This window comes from Engystomops pustulosus, chromosome 6 (assembly GCF_040894005.1).
Source record: "Engystomops pustulosus chromosome 6, aEngPut4.maternal, whole genome shotgun sequence".
NCBI lineage: Eukaryota > Metazoa > Chordata > Amphibia > Anura > Leptodactylidae > Engystomops > Engystomops pustulosus.
This window is the reverse complement of record NC_092416.1, coordinates 5,216,734-5,242,367: the sequence shown is the minus strand read 5'-3', so window position 1 is coordinate 5,242,367 and position 25,634 is coordinate 5,216,734. Positions and strand designations below refer to the sequence as shown.

General features: G+C 48.0%; 1 protein-coding gene across 1 annotated transcript in view; it reads right to left on the bottom strand.

Annotated features, from left to right (window-relative positions):
- Positions 1–8,089: 8,089 nt before the first annotated feature.
- The window catches only part of LOC140065295 (uncharacterized), a 32,896-nt gene continuing 15,351 nt past the window's right edge, over positions 8,090–25,634 (bottom strand). Inside the window, exons 6-9 of the mRNA XM_072112889.1 lie at positions 22,930–23,049; positions 21,808–21,954; positions 19,531–19,674; positions 8,090–8,782 (exon numbers count right to left, since the gene is read on the bottom strand). Of these exons, the coding sequence (XP_071968990.1) occupies positions 8,568–8,782; positions 19,531–19,674; positions 21,808–21,954; positions 22,930–23,049 (626 nt within the window). The 3' untranslated portion in view covers positions 8,090–8,567. The remainder of the gene's footprint in view (positions 8,783–19,530; positions 19,675–21,807; positions 21,955–22,929; positions 23,050–25,634) is intronic.

Genomic DNA, 25,634 nt, shown 5'->3' with positions numbered 1-25,634 from the left:
ATAATAACTATATATCCATAACCCAAGCTAATGACATAATACAAGTCACTTATAGATGTGACCATTGTATTATCCGCACAATAACAGAGCCCTCCGCGCTTCATAGAAATGAGAGGGAGAACCTTATAACATGGGGGTAAGTAATGGGGGATGGGTAATGGAGGATGGGGGGAATAATAACTATATATCCATAACCCAAGCTAATGACATAATACAAGTCACTTATAGATGTGACCATTGTATTATCCGCACAATAACAGAGCCCTCCACGCTTCATAGGAATGAGAGGAGAACCTTATAACATGGGGGTAAGTAATGGGGGATGGGGGGGAATAATAACTATATATCCATAACCCAAGCTAATGACATAATACAAGTCACTTATAGATGTGACCATTGTATTATCTGCACAATAACAGATCCCTCCGTGCTTCATAGGAATGAGAGGGAGAACCTTATAACATGGGGGTAAGTAATGGAGGATGGGGGGGGAATAATAACTATATATCCATAACCCAAGCTAATGACATAATACAAGTCACTTATAGATGTGACCATTGTATTATCTGCACAATAACAGAGCCCTCCGCGCTTCATAGGAATGAGAGGGAGAACCTTATAACATGGGGGTAAGTAATGGGGGATGGGGGAATAATAACTATATATCCATAACCCAAGCTAATGACATAATACAAGTCACTTATAGATGTGACCATTGTATTATCTGCACAATAACAGAGCCCTCCGCGCTTCATAGGAATGAGAGGGAGAACCTTATAACATGGGGGGTAAGTAATGGAGGATGGGGGGGGGAATAATAACTATATATCCATAACCCAAGCTAATGACATAATACAAGTCACTTATAGATGTGACCATTGTATTATCTGCACAATAACAGAGCCCTCAGCGCTTCATAGGAATGAGAGGGAGAACCTTATAACATGGGGGTAAGTAATGGAGGATGGGGGAATAATAACTATATATCCATAACCCAAGCTAATGACATAATACAAGTCACTTATAGATGTGACCATTGTATTATCTGCACAATAACAGAGCCCTCCGCGCTTCATAGGAATGAGAGGAGAACCTTATAACATGGGGATAAGTAATGGAGGATGGGGGGGGAATAATAACTATATATCCATAACCCAAGCTAATGACATAATACAAGTCACTTATAGATGTGACCATTGTATTATCTGCACAATAACAGAGCCCTCCGCACTTCATAGGAATGAGAGGGAGAACCTTATAACATGGGGGTAAGTAATGGGGGATGGAGGGGAATAATAACTATATATCCATAACCCAAGCTAATGACATAATACAAGTCACTTATAGATGTGACCATTGTATTATCTGCACAATAACAGGACCCTCTGCGCTTCATAGGACTGAGAGGGAGAACCTTATAACATGGGGGTAAGTAATGGAGGATGGAGGGGAATAATAACTATATATCCATAACCCAAGCTAATGACATAATACAAGTCACTTATAGATGTGACCATTGTATTATCCGCACAATAACAGATCCCTCCGCGCTTCATAGGAATGAGAGGAGAACCTTATAACATGGGGGTAAGTAATGGGGGATGGTGGGAGATAAAAACTTTATTCCAGAACATGTGAGTGTTTTTGGTGTTACATATAACTTTATGTGTTAATATACAATAGCGACATTAGGGGAAGAGGATGGAATGCTCATCGTATCAGTCACGAAATAAAAGGCAATAAGAGATAAAGTGTGTTCTTAGATAGTTCTGCATAGAGAAGGGTTAAAACCATGAATATTAGGTGATATTATTCCTTCTCAGAATGTAGTAACATATAAAGTGAATATTTCCATTACCTGTGAGGTGCAGCAGCTCCTGTGTGCAGCAAATTCTCCCTGTATCGTGCTGGCTAAGAATCTGGAGGGGGGACACACTTCAGGGGGCTGTATCTCTGGCTCTGTGACACATAGAACCTCACTTCTTTTTTCCTATGAAAGGAGAGAGTCTCCTCTTTTTATATGAATCCAAATTTGTGTTTCTAAGTGTCAGGAAAACAGAAATATTAACTGTCAAAGTGCCTTATATATAAAAATGGCACCTGATATTCTCACTTTAAACCTGAATATCTCTGGATCCCTGGCACCTAGAAACACAATTCAAGTTTCATTTGAAAGAAGAGATTCTCAACTTTCAGGGGGGGGGGGGGCCCTGGGCAATTGCCCACTTTGCCTACCCATAGCGCCGGCCCTGTAACATGACATTACTTATCCTGTACTGATCCTTACTTCTTATTTTCCCAGCAATATCCTCGCTTCCTAAGTTTGATAATGGTTTGACCTGCCGTTCTTGTTATTCTGGAAATTCCTCGGAATGTTATAGTAACAACACAGTGAACTGCACAGGAATCATGGAGCGCTGTGTCACGTACACAGTAACTACAGGAAGAGGTAAACAATTCTCAGCACTTTTTTTGTTTAAATGTTCCATCACTGTAGAATTGACAGCGTGAGAACCTCACAGGAAGTGTCCAATGTCCCTGCAGCACTCCCGCAGGAAAGATGGGGTATTGCACCGCACAAATAGAGTTCAATGCACAAGTGAAGAAGTTGAGTCCTCCAAAGAGAGAAAAGGAGAAAATCTTTATAACAATCCTGGCTTATATTATAGTATTTAACCCATCATGGGATCCGTTTTTATTTACCCAGAATTCCCTAAAAACACTGTATTTGCATGTGTTCTATACAATATATCCATATTTTCTGATTTTTTGTGTAGCTGCTTGTGGATGACATTGTGCTGTTTTCCTAGGACTCCGTTACCAGACAGAGACTGTGATTGGATGTGGGACCAAGGACGCTTGTACCTATGGGTGGAGCTTTATTGGGACTAAGTATCATAATTTACAAGTGAACATCACGTGCACAGGACGGGGGAACATCGTCCACGGCAATATGTTAATTATGATGTTAATTGCATCTATAGTGTCTGCAAAACTATCGTGAGCCCTCGATGTCCAGGATACAAGAGCTTGGGCCCCTCTCCCCCATTGGCCCCTTGGAGGAGTTGTACAGGACAAAAAACCTGACTGATTGTGTTCTGATGAGATACCACCTGGATCTGGTTCTACAAGCTTTCTATGCTTCAGTATAAATCCCATAATGCATCAGCACAGAGGTAGCTAGAGGCATATACCATCATTATGCTGTGATATCTATCACCCGATGCGTCACCCCACATGTCCACCGGTTATTTCCAGCGTTGTCATGTAGTGTAATCACTACTCACGAGCTTTCTCTGCCTCATTACCAATCTCATGATGCATCAGTACAGCATCACAATGGCAGCTAGAGCCAATGACACTAACTTATTATACAGTTTATCCTCCTGATTGCTCAGATCAGAGCGCATCTTTATTTTAGGATCAAAATTCAAAGAAATGGGACCAGCACAACATGAGGTCAATGGCCTAAAGGGTCAACCAAAAAGACACAAGAGACACATGCCATACGACCAAGACAATAGATTCTTTATTAATATCACAAAGCAGCACAACAACACAAACAAAAAGATAAAAACATTCAAAATGTGAACAAAGTCACAAAATATTCTGAGGAAAACCCAACATATTGGTTCTGCTCCCCCTATAGAGAGAGGCCTTATACATATATATATAGCACAGAGAGGAGCACAACAATGGTGTCCTATAAGCAACTGCTCAGTGATCTCAAGATAATTCAAGAATTAATAATAAGAAGAATTGTATTGTACAAAAACTACCTGCCCTAAGTCTGTAAATGGAGAGTGCCACGGCGCCACGCCTGAGTACAAGTAATGAGCGGGTATTATCTGTGCGGCAAGTGTCCCAACAAGAAGTAGCTGGGGATAAATGTCCTGTGCGTATCGCCACCAATTGAAGAAGCGATTCACCTAATCTCCCTGCCCAATGACACCCCCCCCCCAGCCCATACCGGCCCCTCTTTAATTTATGGGCCCCCTAATGAAGGGCCCCCTATGGTTACATGTATGTGGGCTTGGATGGGCCCCCTATGGTTACATGTATGTGGGCTTGGATGGGCCCCCTATGGTTACATGTATGTGGGCTTGGATAGGCCCCCTATGGTTACATGTATGTGGGCTTGGATGGGCCCCCTATGGTTACATGTATGTGGGCTTGGATGGGCCCCCTATGGTTACATGTATGTGGGCTTGGATGGGCCCCCTATGGTTATGTGTGTGTAGGTTTGGATGGGCCCCCTATGGTTACATGTATGTGGGCTTGGATGGGCCCCCTATGGTTATGTGTGTGTAGGTTTGGATGGGCCCCCTATGGTTGTGTGTGTGTAGGTTTGGATGGGCCCCCTATGGTTATGTGTGTGTAGGTTTGGATGGGTGCCCTATGGTTATGTGTGGGGGGGCTGGGATGAGCCCCTATTGTGGTGTGGTGTCTTGTATGCCTGTGGGCTAGGGATGGGCACCCTGGATTAGCCATGTGGCCTGGAATGGATCCCCATGGTTATGGGTGTGTCCGGTCACTTCCTCTAGGTATATTATTCATGTACAGGTGGTGTCAGATGTCCACAGCTCCCTCCATGTGCTGTACATCCTTACTTACTCACATTTCAATTCCCCTTTTGCAGGATATTTTATAGCCTGACCCCCAGACCAGTCGGGAGCCACCACAAAAATGGCCTGAACACAAGTAATAATACATATTTCTGCGGGGCCCATGTCATAGCACAATCCCATGAAATCCATGAGAGTCTGACGTTATGGCCCAGTGTGTCCTACCCTATGCACAAATATTTCTGAAAGATGTGACTAGAAGGAGCCCTGGGGGCAGCAAACCTTTATCCTCGGGGGCAGGTACCTAATGATTGAGGGCGGGCACTACTAACTTTAAGTAGCCTATAAAGTCTTTAGAAACTGAAATCATCAATGCTCCACCAATTACTCATCTGTCTGGACTTTATTGTCTCATTTCTGTAGCCTTAGAAACAAGGGGGCCAGACAGGGGGCGCTAACACCCAGGCAGGGGGCGCTAACACGCAGACAGGGGGCGCTAACACCCAGACAGGGGGCGCTGACACCCAGACAGGGGGCGCTGACACCCAGACAGGGGGCGCTAACACCCAGGCAGGGGGCGCTAACACCCAGGCAGGGGGCGCTAACACCCAGACAGGGGGCGCTAACACCCAGACAGGGGGCGCTGACACCCAGACAGGGGGCGCTAACACCCAGACAGGGGGCGCTAACACCCAGACAGGGGGCTCTAACACCCAGACAGGGGGCGCTAACACCCAGACAGGGGGCGCTGACACCTAGACAGGGGGCGCTCACACCCAGACAGGGGGCGCTAACACCCAGACAGGGGGCTCTAACACCCAGACAGGGGGCGCTGACACCCAGACAGGGGGCGCTGACACCCAGACAGGGGGCGCTAACACCCAGACAGGGGGTGCTGACACCCAGGCAGGGGGCGCTGACACCCAGACAGGGGGCGCTGACACCCAGACAGGGGGCGCTAACACCCAGACAGGGGGCGCTGACACCCAGACAGGGGGCGCTGACACCCAGACAGGGGGCTCTAACACCCAGACAGGGGGCGCTAACACCCAGACAGGGGGCGCTAAGACCCACGCAGGGGGCGCTAACACCCACGCAGGGGGCGCTGACACCCAGGCAGGGGGCGCTGACACCCAGACAGGGGGCGCTGACACCCAGGCAGGGGGCGCTGACACCCAGGCAGGGGGCGCTGACACCCAGGCAGGGGGCGCTGACACCCAGAGAGGGGGCGCTAACACCCAGACAGGGGGGCGCTAACACTCAGACAGGGGGCGCTAACACCCAGACAGGGGGCGCTAACACCCAGACAGGGGGCGCTAACACCCAGACAGGGGGGCGCTAACACCCAGACAGGGGGCGCTAACACCCAGACAGGGGGCGCATACACCCAGACACGGGCCGCATACACCCAGACACGGGGCGCTAACACCCAGACAGGAGGCGCTAACACCCAGACAGGGGGGCGCTGATACCCAGACAGGGGGCGCTGACACCCAGACAGGGGGCGCTAACATCCAGACGGGGGGCGCTAACACCCAGACGGGGGGCGCTAACACCCAGACGGGGGGCGCTAACACCCAGGCGGGGGGCGCTAACACCCACGCAGGAGGCGCTAACACCCAGACAGGGGGCGCTAACACCCAGACAGGGGGCGCTAACACCCAGACAGGAGGCGCTAACACCCAGACAGGGGGCGCATACACCCAGACAGGGGGCGCTAACACCCAGACAGGGGGCTCTAACACCCAGACAGGGGGCGCTAACACCCAGACAGGGGGCGCTAACACCCAGACAGGGGGCGCTAACACCCAGACAGGGGGCGCTAACACCAAGGCAGGGGGCGCTAACACCCAGGCAGGGGGCGCTAACATCCAGACAGGGGGTGCTAACACCCAGACAGGGGGCGCTAAAACTCAAACATGGGGCGCATACACCCAGACAGGGGGCGCTAACACCCAGACAGGGGGCGCTAACACCAAGACAGGGGGCGCTAACACCCAGACCAGGGGGTGCCAACATCCAGACAGGGGGCGCATACACCCAGACAGGGGGCGCATACACCCAGACAGGGGCCGCTAACATCCAGACAGGGGGCGCTAACATCCAGACAGGGGGCGCTAACATCCAGACAGGGGGCGCTAACATCCAGACAGGGGGCGCTAACATCCAGACAGGGGGCGCTAACATCCAGACAGGGGGCGCTAACATCCAGACAGGGGACGCTAACACCCAGACAGGGGGCGCTAACACCAAGACAGGGGGCGCTAACACCCAGACAGGGGGCGCTAACACCCAGACAGGGGGCGCTAACACCCAGACAGGGGGCGCTAACACCCAGACAGGGGGCGCATACACCCAGACACGGGGCGCATACACCCAGACAGGGGGCGCTAACACCCAGACAGGGGGCGCTAACACCCAGACAGGGGGCGCTAACACCCAGACAGGAGGCGCTAACACCCAGACAGGGGGCGCTGACACCCAGACAGGGGGCGCTGACACCCAGACAGGGGGCGCTAACACCCAGACAGGAGGCGCTAACACCCAGGCAGGGGGCGCTAACACCCAGGCAGGGGGCGCTAACACCCAGGCAGGGGGCGCTAACACCCAGACAGGGGGCGCTAACACCCAGACAGGGGGCGCTAACACCCAGACAGGGGGCGCTAACATCCAGACAGGGGGCGCTAACACCCAGACGGGGGGCGCTAACACCCAGGCGGGGGGCGCTAACACCCAGGCGGGGGGCGCTAACACCCAGGCAGGGGGCGCTAACACCCACGCAGGAGGCGCTAACACCCAGACAGGGGGCGCTAACACCCAGACAGGGGGCGCTAACACCCAGACAGGAGGCGCTAACACCCAGACAGGGGGCGCATACACCCAGACAGGGGGCGCTAACACCCAGACAGGGGGCGCTAACACCAAGGCAGGGGGCGCTAACACCAAGGCAGGGGGCGCTAACACCCAGGCAGGGGGCGCTAACACCCAGACAGGGGGCGCTAACACCCAGACAGGGGGCGCTAACATCCAGACAGGGGACGCTCACACCCAGACAGGGGGCGCTAACACCCAGACAGGGGGCGCTAACATCCAGACAGGGGACGCTCACACCCAGGCAGGGGGCGCTAACACCCAGGCAGGGGGCGCTAACATCCAGACAGGGGGTGCTAACACCCAGACAGGGGGCGCTAACACCCAGACAGGGGGCGCTAAAACTCAAACATGGGGCGCATACACCCAGACAGGGGGCGCTAACACCCAGACAGGGGGCGCTAACACCAAGACAGGGGGCGCTAACACCCAGACCAGGGGGTGCCAACACCCAGACAGGGACCGCTAACATCCAGACAGGGGGCGCATACACCCAGACAGGGGGCGCATACACCCAGACAGGGGGCGCTAACATCCAGACAGGGGGCGCTAACATCCAGACAGGGGGCGCTAACATCCAGACAGGGGGCGCTAACACCCATACAGGAAAAATGAAAAAGGCTGCAATACCAATCACAACCTACATACAAGATTGGCGCTGTTTCTATCCACTAACACCTTTATTGATGCCACTATAAACACTACTTTTGCTTGACCATAGAGAAATTCATATATAATAATATAATATAAGTCTTGAGGGTGAGTATTCAGAGAACTGCCCTCCTGATCATCTCACGTAATGATTGGTTCAGGGGCCCCCCGCTCTTGATCCTGGTACCAGGGATATGTTTTGGAGCGCAGTCATGTGATGCATCTGTCACATACACTCCCTGGTGCCAAGACCTGAAATATTCCTAGGTCCTCAGGGGCGGAGTCTTCTGCTATTGGTTACTCCATGGAAAAATTAGATAAATGGCCCCGCCTCCGAGGAGAGCACTCTACTCTGGGATTGGACCGTGACCCAGTGTAGCCCGGACATTGCAGTTATACAGGTTGTGTGATTGATCCGCTATGTTATAGGCGTCTCCAGTCTTGACCCGGACGATGACTGGACGGGAGAGGACAAGAGCTTCACCAGGAGGAGACAAGTGTCAGGACGATGAAGGTGACAATCATAGAGAGCAGGATGGTGCAGAGCGGCGCCTTCCACCCCCCGGCCCGGCTACACATGACTTCAGTCTTTATGGTCTTATGATAATGTCCCCGAGCGTAGATTGTGCCAGATCCAGCGTCACAGATCTCACTGGTGGTGCAGCCGTGTAAGCTCTCCGTGACCGCGGAAATCTCTGCAGCAAACCAAGTGCAAGGAAAGAGGATTTATACATACTAGAAATACACTCCAGAGCTGCGCTCACTATTCTGCTGCTGGTGCAGTCACTGTACATACATAACATTACTTATCCTGTACTGATCCTGTGTTACATCCTGTATTATACCCCAGAGCTGCACTCACTATTCTACTGCTGGTGCAGTCACTGTGTACATACATGACATTACTTATCCTGTACTGATCCTGTGTTACATCCTGTATTATACCCCAGAGCTGCACTCAGTATTCTGCTGCTGGTGCAGTCACTGTGTACATACATGACATTACTTATCCTGTACTGATCCTGAGTTACATCCTGTATTATACCCCAGAGCTGCACTCACTATTCTGCTGCTGGTGCAGTCACTGTGTACATACATGACATTACTTATCCTGTACTGATCCTGTGTTACATCCTGTATTATACCCCAGAGCTGCACTCAGTATTCTGCTGCTGGTGCAGTCACTGTGTACATACATGACATTACTTATCCTGTACTGATCCTGAGTTACATCCTGTATTATACCCCAGAGCTGCACTCACTATTCTGCTGCTGGTGCAGTCACTGTGTACATACATGACATTACTTATCCTGTACTGATCCTGAGTTACATCCTGTATTATAGTCCAGAGCTGCACTCACTATTCTACTGCTGGTGCAGTCACTGTGTACATACATGACATTACTTATCCTGTACTGATCCTGAGTTACATCCTGTATTATACCCCAGAGCTGCACTCACTATTCTGCTGCTGGTACAGTCACTGTGTACATACATGACATTACTTATCCTGTACTGATCCTGAGTTACATCCTGTATTATACTCCAGAGCTGCACTCACTATTCTGCTGCTGGTGCAGTCACTGTGTACATACATGACATTACTTATCCTGTACTGATCCTGAGTTACATCCTGTATTATACCCCAGAGCTGCACTCACTATTCTGCTGCTGGTGCAGTCACTGTGTACATACATGACATTACTTATCCTGTACTGATCCTGAGTTACATCCTGTATTATACCCCAGAGCTGCACTCACTATTCTGCTGCTGGTACAGTCACTGTGTACATACATGACATTACTTATCCTGTACTGATCCTGAGTTACATCCTGTATTATACTCCAGAGCTGCACTCACTATTCTGCTGCTGGTGCAGTCACTGTGTACATACATGACATTACTTATCCTGTACTGATCCTGAGTTACATCCTGTATTATACTCCAGAGCTGCACTCACTATTCTGCTGCTGGTGCAGTCACTGTGTACATACATGACATTACTTATCCTGTACTGATCCTGTGTTACATCCTGTATTATACCCCAGAGCTGCACTCACTATTCTGCTGCTGGTGCAGTCACTGTGTACATACATGACATTACTTATCCTGTACTGATCCTGAGTTACATCCTGTATTATACCCCAGAGCTGCACTCACTATTCTGCTGCTGGTGCAGTCACTGTGTACATACATGACATTACTTATCCTGTACTGATCCTGAGTTACATCCTGTATTATACCCCAGAGCTGCACTCACTATTCTGCTGCTGGTGCAGTCACTGTGTACATACATGACATTACTTATCCAGTACTGATGCTGAGTTACATCCTGTATTATACCCCAGAGCAGCACTCACTATTCTGCTGCTGGTGCAGTCACTGGGTACATACATGACATTACTTATCCTGTACTGATCCTGAGTTACATCCTGTATTATACCCCAGAGCTGCACTCACTATTCTGCTGCTGGTGCAGTCACTGTGTACATACATGACATTACTTATCCTGTACTGATCCTGAGTTACATCCTGTATTATACCCCAGAGCTGCACTCACTATTCTGCTGCTGGTACAGTCACTGTGTACATACATGACATTACTTATCCTGTACTGATCCTGAGTTACATCCTGTATTATACCCCAGAGCTGCACTCACTATTCTGCTGCTGGTGCAGTCACTGTGTACATACATGACATTACTTATCCTGTACTGATCCTGAGTTACATCCTGTATTATCCTGTACTGATCCTGAGTTACATCCTGTATTATACCCTAGAGCAGCACTCACTATTCTGCTGCTGGTGCAGTCACTGTGTACATACATGACATTACTTATCCAGTACTGATCCTGAGTTACATCCTGTATTATACCCCAGAGCTGCACTCACTATTCTGCTGCTGGTACAGTCACTGTGTACATACATGACATTACTTATCCTGTACTGATCCTGAGTTACATCCTGTATTATACTCCAGAGCTGTGCTCACTATTCTGCTGCTGGTGCAGTCACTGTGTACATACATGACATTACTTATCCTGTACTGATCCTGTGTTACATCCTGTATTATACCCCAGAGCTGCACTCACTATTCTGCTGCTGGTGCAGTCACTGTGTACATACATGACATTACTTATCCTGTACTGATCCTGAGTTACATCCTGTATTATACCCCAGAGCTGCACTCACTATTCTGCTGCTGGTGCAGTCACTGTGTACATACATGACATTACTTATCCTGTACTGATCCTGAGTTACATCCTGTATTATACCCCAGAGCTGCACTCACTATTCTGCTGCTGGTGCAGTCACTGTGTACATACATGACATTACTTATCCTGTACTGATCCTGTGTTACATCCTGTATTATACCCCAGAGCTGCACTCACTATTCTGCTGCTGGTGCAGTCACTGTGTACATACATGACATTACTTATCCTGTACTGATCCTGAGTTACATCCTGTATTATACCCCAGAGCTGCACTCAGTATTCTGCTGCTGGTGCAGTCACTGTGTACATACATGACATTACTTATCCTGTACTGATCCTGAGTTACATCCTGTATTATACCCCAGAGCTGCACTCACTATTCTGCTGCTGGTGCAGTCACTGTGTACATACATGACATTACTTATCCTGTACTGATCCTGTGTTACATCCTGTATTATACCCCAGAGCTGCACTCAGTATTCTGCTGCTGGTGCAGTCACTGTGTACATACATGACATTACTTATCCTGTACTGATCCTGAGTTACATCCTGTATTATACCCCAGAGCTGCACTCACTATTCTGCTGCTGGTGCAGTCACTGTGTACATACATGACATTACTTATCCTGTACTGATCCTGAGTTACATCCTGTATTATAGTCCAGAGCTGCACTCACTATTCTACTGCTGGTGCAGTCACTGTGTACATACATGACATTACTTATCCTGTACTGATCCTGAGTTACATCCTGTATTATACCCCAGAGCTGCACTCACTATTCTGCTGCTGGTACAGTCACTGTGTACATACATGACATTACTTATCCTGTACTGATCCTGAGTTACATCCTGTATTATACTCCAGAGCTGCACTCACTATTCTGCTGCTGGTGCAGTCACTGTGTACATACATGACATTACTTATCCTGTACTGATCCTGAGTTACATCCTGTATTATACCCCAGAGCTGCACTCACTATTCTGCTGCTGGTGCAGTCACTGTGTACATACATGACATTACTTATCCTGTACTGATCCTGAGTTACATCCTGTATTATACCCCAGAGCTGCACTCACTATTCTGCTGCTGGTACAGTCACTGTGTACATACATGACATTACTTATCCTGTACTGATCCTGAGTTACATCCTGTATTATACTCCAGAGCTGCACTCACTATTCTGCTGCTGGTGCAGTCACTGTGTACATACATGACATTACTTATCCTGTACTGATCCTGAGTTACATCCTGTATTATACTCCAGAGCTGCACTCACTATTCTGCTGCTGGTGCAGTCACTGTGTACATACATGACATTACTTATCCTGTACTGATCCTGTGTTACATCCTGTATTATACCCCAGAGCTGCACTCACTATTCTGCTGCTGGTGCAGTCACTGTGTACATACATGACATTACTTATCCTGTACTGATCCTGAGTTACATCCTGTATTATACCCCAGAGCTGCACTCACTATTCTGCTGCTGGTGCAGTCACTGTGTACATACATGACATTACTTATCCTGTACTGATCCTGAGTTACATCCTGTATTATACCCCAGAGCTGCACTCACTATTCTGCTGCTGGTGCAGTCACTGTGTACATACATGACATTACTTATCCAGTACTGATGCTGAGTTACATCCTGTATTATACCCCAGAGCAGCACTCACTATTCTGCTGCTGGTGCAGTCACTGGGTACATACATGACATTACTTATCCTGTACTGATCCTGAGTTACATCCTGTATTATACCCCAGAGCTGCACTCACTATTCTGCTGCTGGTGCAGTCACTGTGTACATACATGACATTACTTATCCTGTACTGATCCTGAGTTACATCCTGTATTATACCCCAGAGCTGCACTCACTATTCTGCTGCTGGTGCAGTCACTGTGTACATACATGACATTACTTATCCTGTACTGATCCTGTGTTACATCCTGTATTATACCCCAGAGCTGCACTCACTATTCTGCTGCTGGTGCAGTCACTGTGTACATACATGACATTACTTATCCTGTACTGATCCTGAGTTACATCCTGTATTATACCCCAGAGCTGCACTCAGTATTCTGCTGCTGGTGCAGTCACTGTGTACATACATGACATTACTTATCCTGTACTGATCCTGAGTTACATCCTGTATTATACCCCAGAGCTGCACTCACTATTCTGCTGCTGGTGCAGTCACTGTGTACATACATGACATTACTTATCCTGTACTGATCCTGTGTTACATCCTGTATTATACCCCAGAGCTGCACTCAGTATTCTGCTGCTGGTGCAGTCACTGTGTACATACATGACATTACTTATCCTGTACTGATCCTGAGTTACATCCTGTATTATACCCCAGAGCTGCACTCACTATTCTGCTGCTGGTGCAGTCACTGTGTACATACATGACATTACTTATCCTGTACTGATCCTGAGTTACATCCTGTATTATAGTCCAGAGCTGCACTCACTATTCTACTGCTGGTGCAGTCACTGTGTACATACATGACATTACTTATCCTGTACTGATCCTGAGTTACATCCTGTATTATACCCCAGAGCTGCACTCACTATTCTGCTGCTGGTACAGTCACTGTGTACATACATGACATTACTTATCCTGTACTGATCCTGAGTTACATCCTGTATTATACTCCAGAGCTGCACTCACTATTCTGCTGCTGGTGCAGTCACTGTGTACATACATGACATTACTTATCCTGTACTGATCCTGAGTTACATCCTGTATTATACCCCAGAGCTGCACTCACTATTCTGCTGCTGGTGCAGTCACTGTGTACATACATGACATTACTTATCCTGTACTGATCCTGAGTTACATCCTGTATTATACCCCAGAGCTGCACTCACTATTCTGCTGCTGGTACAGTCACTGTGTACATACATGACATTACTTATCCTGTACTGATCCTGAGTTACATCCTGTATTATACTCCAGAGCTGCACTCACTATTCTGCTGCTGGTGCAGTCACTGTGTACATACATGACATTACTTATCCTGTACTGATCCTGAGTTACATCCTGTATTATACTCCAGAGCTGCACTCACTATTCTGCTGCTGGTGCAGTCACTGTGTACATACATGACATTACTTATCCTGTACTGATCCTGTGTTACATCCTGTATTATACCCCAGAGCTGCACTCACTATTCTGCTGCTGGTGCAGTCACTGTGTACATACATGACATTACTTATCCTGTACTGATCCTGAGTTACATCCTGTATTATACCCCAGAGCTGCACTCACTATTCTGCTGCTGGTGCAGTCACTGTGTACATACATGACATTACTTATCCTGTACTGATCCTGAGTTACATCCTGTATTATACCCCAGAGCTGCACTCACTATTCTGCTGCTGGTGCAGTCACTGTGTACATACATGACATTACTTATCCAGTACTGATGCTGAGTTACATCCTGTATTATACCCCAGAGCAGCACTCACTATTCTGCTGCTGGTGCAGTCACTGGGTACATACATGACATTACTTATCCTGTACTGATCCTGAGTTACATCCTGTATTATACCCCAGAGCTGCACTCACTATTCTGCTGCTGGTGCAGTCACTGTGTACATACATGACATTACTTATCCTGTACTGATCCTGAGTTACATCCTGTATTATACCCCAGAGCTGCACTCACTATTCTGCTGCTGGTACAGTCACTGTGTACATACATGACATTACTTATCCTGTACTGATCCTGAGTTACATCCTGTATTATACCCCAGAGCTGCACTCACTATTCTGCTGCTGGTGCAGTCACTGTGTACATACATGACATTACTTATCCTGTACTGATCCTGAGTTACATCCTGTATTATCCTGTACTGATCCTGAGTTACATCCTGTATTATACCCTAGAGCAGCACTCACTATTCTGCTGCTGGTGCAGTCACTGTGTACATACATGACATTACTTATCCAGTACTGATCCTGAGTTACATCCTGTATTATACCCCAGAGCTGCACTCACTATTCTGCTGCTGGTACAGTCACTGTGTACATACATGACATTACTTATCCTGTACTGATCCTGAGTTACATCCTGTATTATACTCCAGAGCTGTGCTCACTATTCTGCTGCTGGTGCAGTCACTGTGTACATACATGACATTACTTATCCTGTACTGATCCTGAGTTACATCCTGTATTATACTCCAGAGGTGCACTCACTATTCTGCTGCTGGTGCAGTCACTGTGTACATACATGACATTACTTATCCTGTACTGATCCTGAGTTACATCCTGTATTATACCCCAGAGCTGCACTCACTATTCTGCTGCTGGTGAAGTCACTGTGTACATGCATGACATTACTTATCCTGTACTGATCCTGAGTTACATCCTGTATTATACCCCAAAGCTGCACTCACTATTCTGCTGCTGGTGCAGTCACTGTGTACATACATGACATTACTTATCCTGTACTGATCCTGAGTTACATCCTGTATTATACTCCAGAGCTGCACTCACTATTCTGCTGCTGGTGCAGTCACTGTGTACATACATGACATTACTTATCCTGTACTGATCCTGAGTTACATCCTGTATTATACTCCAGAGCTGCACTCACTATTCTGCTGGTGCAGTCACTGTGTACATACATGACATTACTTATCCTGTACTGATCCTGAGTTACATCCTGTATTATACTCCAGAGCTGCACTCACTATTCTGCTGCTGGTGCAGTCACTGTACATACATGACATTACTTATCCTGTACTGATCCTGAGTTACATCCTGTATTATACCCCAGAGCTGCACGCACTATTCTGCTGCTGGTGCAGTCACTGTACATACATGACATTACTTATCCTGTACTGATCCTGAGTTACATCCTGTATTATACCCCAGAGCTGCACGCACTATTCTGCTGCTGGTGCAGTCACTGTACATACATGACATTACTTATCCTGTACTGATCCTGAGTTACATCCTGTATTATACCCCAGAGCTGCACTCACTATCTGCTGCTGGTGCAGTCAATGTGTACATACATGACATTACTTATCCTGTACTGATCCTGAGTTACATCCTGTATTATACGCCAGAGCTGCGCTCACTATTCTGCTGCTGGCGCAGTCACTGTACATACATGACATTACTTATCCTGTACTGATCCTGAGTTACATCCTGTATTATACCCCAGAGCTGCACTCACTATCTGCTGCTGGTATAGTCACTGTGTACATACATGACATTACTTATCCTGTACTGATCCTGAGTTACATCCTGTATTATACTCCAGAGCTGCACTCACTATTCTGCTGCTGGTGCAGTCACTGTGTACATACATGACATTACTTATCCTGTACTGATCCTGAGTTACATCCTGTATTATACGCCAGAGCTGCGCTCACTATTCTGCTGCTGGTGCAGTCACTGTGTACATACATGACATTACTTATCCTGTACTGATCCTGAGTTACATCCTGTATTATACCCCAGAGCTGCACGCACTATTCTGCTGCTGGTGCAGTCACTGTGTACATACATGACATTACTTATCCTGTACTGATCCTGAGTTACATCCTGTATTATACCCCAGAGCTGCACTCACTAGTCTGCTGCTGGTGCAGTCACTGTGTACATACATGACATTACTTATCCTGTACTGATCCTGAGTTACATCCTGTATTATACCCCAGAGCTGCACTCACTATTCTGCTGCTGGTGCAGTCACTGTGTACATACATGACATTACTTATCCTGTACTGATCCTGAGTTACATCCTGTATTATACTCCAGAGCTGCACTCACTATTCTGCTGCTGGTGCAGTCACTGTGTACATACATGACATTACTTATCCTGTACTGATCCTGAGTTACATCCTGTATTATACTCCAGAGCTGCACTCACTATTCTGCTGCTGGTGCAGTCACTGTGTACATACATGACATTACTTATCCTGTACTGATCCTGAGTTACATCCTGTATTATACTCCAGAGCTGCACGCACTATTCTGCTGCTGGTGCAGTCACTGTACATACATGACATTACTTATCCTGTACTGATCCTGAGTTACATCCTGTATTATACCCCAGAGCTGCACTCACTATCTGCTGCTGGTGCAGTCACTGTGTACATACATGACATTACTTATCCTGTACTGATCCTGAGTTACATCCTGTATTATACCCCAGAGCTGCACTCACTATCTGCTGCTGGTGCAGTCAATGTGTACATACATGACATTACTTATCCTGTACTGATCCTGAGTTACATCCTGTATTATACGCCAGAGCTGCGCTCACTATTCTGCTGCTGGCGCAGTCACTGTACATACATGACATTACTTATCCTGTACTGATCCTGAGTTACATCCTGTATTATACCCCAGAGCTGCACTCACTATCTGCTGCTGGTATAGTCACTGTGTACATACATGACATTACTTATCCTGTACTGATCCTGAGTTACATCCTGTATTATACTCCAGAGCTGCACTCACTATTCTGCTGCTGGTGCAGTCACTGTGTACATACATGACATTACTTATCCTGTACTGATCCTGAGTTACATCCTGTATTATACGCCAGAGCTGCGCTCACTATTCTGCTGCTGGTGCAGTCACTGTGTACATACATGACATTACTTATCCTGTACTGATCCTGAGTTACATCCTGTATTATACCCCAGAGCTGCACGCACTATTCTGCTGCTGGTGCAGTCACTGTGTACATACATGACATTACTTATCCTGTACTGATCCTGAGTTACATCCTGTATTATACCCCAGAGCTGCACTCACTATTCTGCTGCTGGTGCAGTCACTGTGTACATACATGACATTACTTATCCTGTACTGATCCTGAGTTACATCCTGTATTATACCCAGAGCTGCACTCACTATTCTGCTGCTGGTGCAGTCACTGTGTACATACATGACATTACTTATCCTGTACTGATCCTGAGTTACATCCAGTATTATACCCCAGAGCTGCACTCACTATTCTGCTGCTGGTGCAGTCACTGTGTACATACATGACATTACTTATCCTGTACTGATCCTGAGTTACATCCTGTATTATACTCCAGAGCTGCACTCACTATTCTGCTGCTGGTGCAGTCACTGTGTACATACATGACATTACTTATCCTGTACTGATCCTGAGTTACATCCTGTATTATACTCCAGAGCTGCACTCACTATTCTGCTGCTGGTGCAGTCACTGTGTACATACATGACATTACTTATCCTGTACTGATCCTGAGTTACATCCTGTATTATACTCCAGAGCTGCACGCACTATTCTGCTGCTGGTGCAGTCACTGTACATACATGACATTACTTATCCTGTACTGATCCTGAGTTACATCCTGTATTATACCCCAGAGCTGCACTCACTATCTGCTGCTGGTGCAGTCACTGTGTACATACATGACATTACTTATCCTGTACTGATCCTGAGTTACATCCTGTATTATACCCCAGAGCTGCACTCACTATCTGCTGCTGGTGCAGTCAATGTGTACATACATGACATTACTTATCCTGTACTGATCCTGAGTTACATCCTGTATTATACGCCAGAGCTGCACTCACTATTCTGCTGCTGGTGCAGTCACTGTGTACATACATGACATTACTTATCCTGTACTGATCCTGAGTTACATCCTGTATTATACCCCAGAGCTGCACTCACTATTCTGCTGCTGGTGCAGTCACTGTACATACATGACATTACTTATCCTGTACTGATCCTGAGTTACATCCTGTATTATACCCCAGAGCTGCACTCACTATCTGCTGCTGGTATAGTCACTGTGTACATACATGACATTACTTATCCTGTACTGATCCTGAGTTACATCCTGTATTATACTCCAGAGCTGCACTCACTATTCTGCTGCTGGTGCAGTCACTGTGTACATACATGACATTACTTATCCTGTACTGATCCTGAGTTACATCCTGTATTATACCCCAGAGCTGCACTCACTATCTGCTGCTGGTGCAGTCACTGTGTACATACATGACATTACTTATCCTGTACTGATCCTGAGTTACATCCTGTATTATACGCCAGAGCTGCGCTCACTATTCTGCTGCTGGTGCAGTCACTGTGTACATACATGACATTACTTATCCTGTACTGATCCTGAGTTACATCCTGTATTATACCCCAGAGCTGCACTCACTATTCTGCTGCTGGTGCAGTCATTATGTTGGTGGTATCACTTACCTTGCATCTCGGTTTTCATGTAGTGAATGCAGCGCTCTTCATTCCCAGTGCATTTCAGGTTGCTTCGCCCTAGACATCGATCTGAGTTTGGGACAAAACACGCCGGGCACGTGAACCCATTTTCATCCTCAGAGGGCGGGGGCACTAGGGTACAACACAGGAAGAGGGAAGTAACCATTTTTTATCCATTCTTTGAGAAATATTGGGGGTCATTTACTAAGGGCCCGATTCGCATTTTCCCAATGTGTTACCCGAATATTTCCGTTTTGCGCCGATTTCCCTGTATTGCCCTGGGTTTTTGGCGCACGCGAAATCCGGGGGGGGGGGGGGGGCGTGGCCGAACGAAAACCCGATGGATACAGAGAAACTGCCCCATTTAAAAAAAAAAAAAAAGTGTTGCGGGACACGCGCTTACCTGCACCAGGTATAGGATGGTGCATTCCGGCGCACCTCGGGGAACTTCAGCGCAGCAGCGTTACCTGGTGGACGTCAGAGGAACTGCCTTAGTGAATCACCGGAAGACCCGAATCCTCCACAGAGAACGCGCCGCTGGATTGCGAATGGACCGGGTAAGTAAATCTGCCCCATTAACTTAAAGGAAATCTACCACCAGGATGAAACACTGTAAACCAAGCGCTGACATATTGCTGTGTGCCCCTGATCTGCTCTTCTTTTAGCTTCTTATGCCCTGGTATTTACAAAAAAAAAGGTTTTTAAAATTATGCAAATGAGCCTGAAGGGCTCTGGGCCCCATAGCTGTTCTAATTTAAGGATCACGGCCTCAATATCCGAGGACTGGAATCTTCCTTTAAATTATCTGCTCGTTCCTTATTAGACCGGTGAGAGGTAGAAGGGGTTTACAGTGACATCACATGGTTAGGATTTTTTAAAATCTTATTCATTTGTGTTTTACTGACTTGAAAATAATTTTAAGGTAACGTGCAAAAAAAAAAAAAGTTATGGCCCTTAAACCGGCGCTTATGAAAATTGGCTAAAACTGCTCGGTCACTAGAGACTTTTCAGGCCGTGTCACTAAGGGGTTAAGGGATTTTTTAATTTTTTTCAAGTTAAAAAAAAAATTAAAAATCAGGCCTCTTCGAGTACTTTAACCCGAGGGGGTCTGATCGCTGACATAATATTACAGTTTATTGTGAATCAGACCCTGCCAGAGTCTATTTTAGATCACGTGGGAATGTCACCCCCAGGAAAAACGCCATGAGGGGCAACAATCCCAGACGCTATGGGGCAGATTTACTTACCAGGTCCTGTCGTGATCCCGCGGTGCATTGTCGAACGAGGATTCGGGTCCAGCGCCATTCACTAAGGCCGTGTGTCCAATTTCCTGCAGGTGTCGCTTCTGCGCTGAGATCCGCCGGAGTTCACCTTCTTCTTCCTGGTGCATGTAAGTGCTTGATCTTGCGACACATTTGGTTTTTTAAATTCCACGGTTTTTTTTCGAATCCGTCGGGTTGTCCAATGGCCACGCCCCCCAATTTCTCTCGCGTGCAAGCCGGCGCCGATGCGCCACAATCCGATCGCGTGCGCCAAAATCCCAGGGCAATTCGGCGTAAAGCGGAAAAATTCTGGAAAATCCAAAAGAATCGCAGTCTGTGGACCCTTAGTAAATGAGCCCCTATAACTGCTTTGCCTGTAGCACTTAAAGGGGTTTGCCCATGAAAAAAAAGTTCTCAAATTTCAACACTCTAGGAATGTTTAAAAACTAAAGCTCCTGTGTTATTTTGTTATTCCGAATCTTGTCTTCAAGGGAATAACGGAAAACGCTCGCAAATGGTGTCAGCACCGAATGGGGGTGCTAGGGTGGGTGTCTGCTGCATAATGCAGCAGACACCCACCATGTACAGTAAAGTTCATAAATATTTGGGCTGAGACAACGAAACGACGGGGAAACGTACGTCAGGGTGCCGTAGTGGTGGTCAGCTACCTTCATCAAGATAACCTTACCATGCCACGCCCGGGTGGGTAAAGTTACCGGTTATATTGTATGTTTGGACGGCCGCAGTGCACGGTTATGAATTTGATGTATATGACCGTGTGGATTGTATTGGTTGTTTTGTTACCTTGTCCTGTTTAAATAAAGATTGGAAGAGATTTTTTCAGCTTTGGAGTTCTGGTGTTGTGATAATTGGGTTCTATATACTTGAATTATTGTTCATCAACATCACTACATGACCCGCTCCGTACAATGGAGATGTGATGCTCTGCAGAGCGGATACTGACCATCTATGTGAGACCTACTGTAGGTGAGCGGTGACTTACAGGCGGGTAGTGGGGGCTGGCAGACATTGTGCGCACAGCAGGTGGTGTTCATGTAGATGGTTTTGGTTGCGCTTCGGATGCTTCCGGCTCTGCTACATTCAATGGATTTGCCGCAACGTTTGGTGATTTCTACATCTTCTCTTCCATCTAGAAACAAAATGAACCCAAAAGGTACAAAATTCAAAAGTTGTATCATATCTATCCTATATGTGTCTGTGTGTGGCCCCCACTGGCGTAATTTGTGGCCCCCACTGGTGTTATATGTGGCCCTCATTGATGTAATGTGTGGCCACCAGTGATGTAATGTGTGGCCCCCAGTGATGTAATGTGTGGCCCCCAGTGATGTAATGTGCCCCCTAGGGATGTTATGTGTGGCACCAAGTGGTGTGATGTGTGCCCCCCAGGGATGTTATGTTATGTGTCGTCCCTTGTGGTGTATGGCCCCAGTGATGTATTATATGGCCCTCATTGGTGTAATGTGTGGCCCCCAGTGGTGTGATGTGTGGCCCCCAGTGGTGTGATGTGTGGCCCCCAGTGGTGTGATGTGTGGTCCCCCAGTGGTGTGATGTGTGGCCCCCAGTGGTGTGATGTGTGACCCTCAGTGCTGTAATATATGGCCCCAGTGATGTAATGTATGGCCCCCAGTGGTGTGATGTGTGGCCCCCATTAGTGTGATGTGTGGCCCCCATTAGTGTGATGTGTGGCCCCCATTAGTGTGATGTGTGGCCCCCATTAGTGTGATGTGGGGCCCCCATTAGTGTGATGTGGGGCCCCCATTAGTGTGATGTGGGGCCCAGAGTAGTGTAATGTTTTGCCCCCAGTGGTGTGATGTGTGGCCCCCAGTGGTGTGATGTGTGGCCCCCAGTGGTGTGATGTGTGGCCCCCAGCAATGTGACGTGTGGCCCCCAGCAATGTGATGTGTGGCCCCCAGCAATGTGATGTGTGGCCCCCAGCAATGTGATGTGTGGCCCCCAGCAATGTGATGTGTGGCCCCCATTGCTGTGATGTGTGGCTCCGAGCGATGTGATGTGTGGCCCCCAGCGATGTGATGTGTGGCCCCCAGCGATGTGATGTGTGGCTCCCAGCGATGTGATGTGTGGCCCCTGGAGGCTGTTCTCTTACCGTACATGGTCCTGGTTTTTTCTAGCAGACAGACGTTCTCCTCGGGCGCACACATTAGTAACACGTCGGTGCAGTTCTTGACGTTGTAGTCGTGACAGAAGGGACACCAGAGGAAGTTCCCTGGAAGATGTGGGAGAAGATCAGACGCTTATGTCACATGGTATCCACGAGGAAGAGGAGGGACATGGCCACGGGCGAGGACAAGTCTCCGTGCCGTTACCAAGCGCTGGCGCCCAATCATCCCCCCGTCCTGGATATATGGAGACCCCACCCCTGGACAGGAGGGTCCAATCCCCTGCTAAATAGCCAGCAGTGTCCGCCGGGTCTGTCCGGCCACTACACCACACTATAGCCTGCACCCGGACCTGGAGCCGGCTACAGCAAGTGCACGAGCCGCTCACAGGGGTTTATCTACAGGGGTAGTAGCTGCTATGGGGCCCGCAATGCCAGGGGGCCCCGGCATTCGACCTGACACTGAAGAATGAAGGATGTGCCGCACTACAGGCGGTCCCCTACTTAAGAACACCTGACTTACATACAACCCCTAGTTACACACGGACCTCTGGTAATTGGTAATTTACTGTACTTTATCCTTAAGCTACAATAATCAGCTGTAACAGTAATCACAGGCGTCTGTAATGAAGCTTTATCCTGGTTCTTATCACAATCGAGCATTTTTAAAATCCAATTGTCACAGAGACCAAAACAGTTCTGGCTGGGATTACAATGATAAAGTATACAGTTCCGACAAAAAAAAACAAAAAAAAAAAACGACAATTTAACTAAAGAAAAACTGCCCACAGATAAATCAAAGAGCAGAAGTGTTCGACAAAAAAAGTCAGGCGTAAATTACAGGATACATCTGCCCCATAGTGTGAGATGGGGAGGTCATCCAAGGTAGACATGTGTCCCCAAAAATTTGTCTGACTCCTCTGCAGCCCATGGATACAGGCGTGTACACTCACCGGCCACTTTATTAGGTACACCTGTCCAACTGCTCGTTAACACTTAATTTCTAATCAGCCAATCACATGGCGGCAGTGCATTTAGGCATGTAGACATGGTCAGGACAATCTCCTGCAGTTCTCCCGAGCATCAGTATGGGGAAGAAAGGTGATTTGTGGCCTGTGAACGTGGCATGGTTGTTGGTGCCAGAAGGGCTGGTCTGAGTATTTCAGAAACTGCTGATCTACTGGGATTTTCACGCACAACCATCTCTAGGGTTTACAGAGAATGGTCCGAAAAAGAAAAAACATCCAGTGAGCGGCAGTTCTGTGGGCGGAAATGCCTTGTTGATGCCAGAGGTCAGAGGAGAATGGGCAGACTGGTTCGAGCTGATAGAAAGGCAACAGTGACTCAAATCGCCACCCGTTACACCCAAGGTAGGCAGAAGAGCATCTCTGAACGCACAGTACGTCCAACTCTGAGGCAGATGGGCTACAGCAGCAGAAGACCACACCGGGTGCCACTCCTTTCAGCTAAGAACAGGAAACTGAGGCTACAATTTGCACAGGCTCATCGAAATTGGACAGTAGAAGATTGGAAAAACGTTGCCTGGTCTGATGAGTCTCGATTTCTGCTGCGACATTCGGATGGTAGGGTCAGAATTTGGTGTCAACAACATGAAAGCATGGATCCATCCTGCCTTGTATCAGCGGCTCAGGCTGGTGGTGCTGGTGTCATGGATCCATCCTGCCTTGTATCAGCGGCTCAGGCTGGTGGTGGTGGTGTCATGGATCCATCCTGCCTTGTATCAGCGGCTCAGGCTGGTGGTGCTGGTGTCATGGATCCATCCTGCCTTGTATCAGCGGCTCAGGCTGGTGGTGGTGGTGTCATGGATCCATCCTGCCTTGTATCAGCGGCTCAGGCTGGTGGTGGTGGTGTCATGGATCCATCCTGCCTTGTATCAGCGGGTCAGGCTGGTGGTGCTGGTGTCATGGATCCATCCTGCCTTGTATCAGCGGGTCAGGCTGGTGGTGGTGGTGTCATGGATCCATCCTGCCTTGTATCAGCGGCTCAGGCTGGTGGTGCTGGTGTCATGGATCCATCCTGCCTTGTATCAGCGGCTCAGGCTGGTGGTGCTGGTGTCATGGATCCATCCTGCCTTGTATCAGCGGCTCAGGCTGGTGGTGGTGGTGTCATGGATCCATCCTGCCTTGTATCAGCGGGTCAGGCTGGTGGTGGTGGTGTCATGGATCCATCCTGCCTTGTATCAGCGGGTCAGGCTGGTGGTGGTGGTGTCATGGATCCATCCTGCCTTGTATCAGCGGCTCAGGCTGGTGGTGGTGGTGTCATGGTGTCTTTGGGCCCTTTGGTAACGCCACAGCCTACCTGAGTATTGTTGCTGCCCATGTCCATCCCTTTATGAGCACAATGTACCCTGTAACATCTGATGGCTACTTTCAGCAGGATAATGCGCCATGTCATAAAGCTGGAAGCATCTCAGACTGGTTTCTTGAACATGACAATGAGGTCACTGGACACAAATGGCTCCACAGTCACCAGATCTCAATCCAATAGAGCATCTTTGGGATGTGGTGGAACGGGAAATTCGCATCATGGATGTGCAGCCGACAAATCTGCGGCAACTGTGTGATGCCATCATGTCACTATGGAGCAAAATCTCTGAGGAGCTTCCAGCACCTTGTTGTATCTATGCCACGAAGAATTGAGGCAGTTCTGAAGGCAAAAGGGGGTCCAACCCG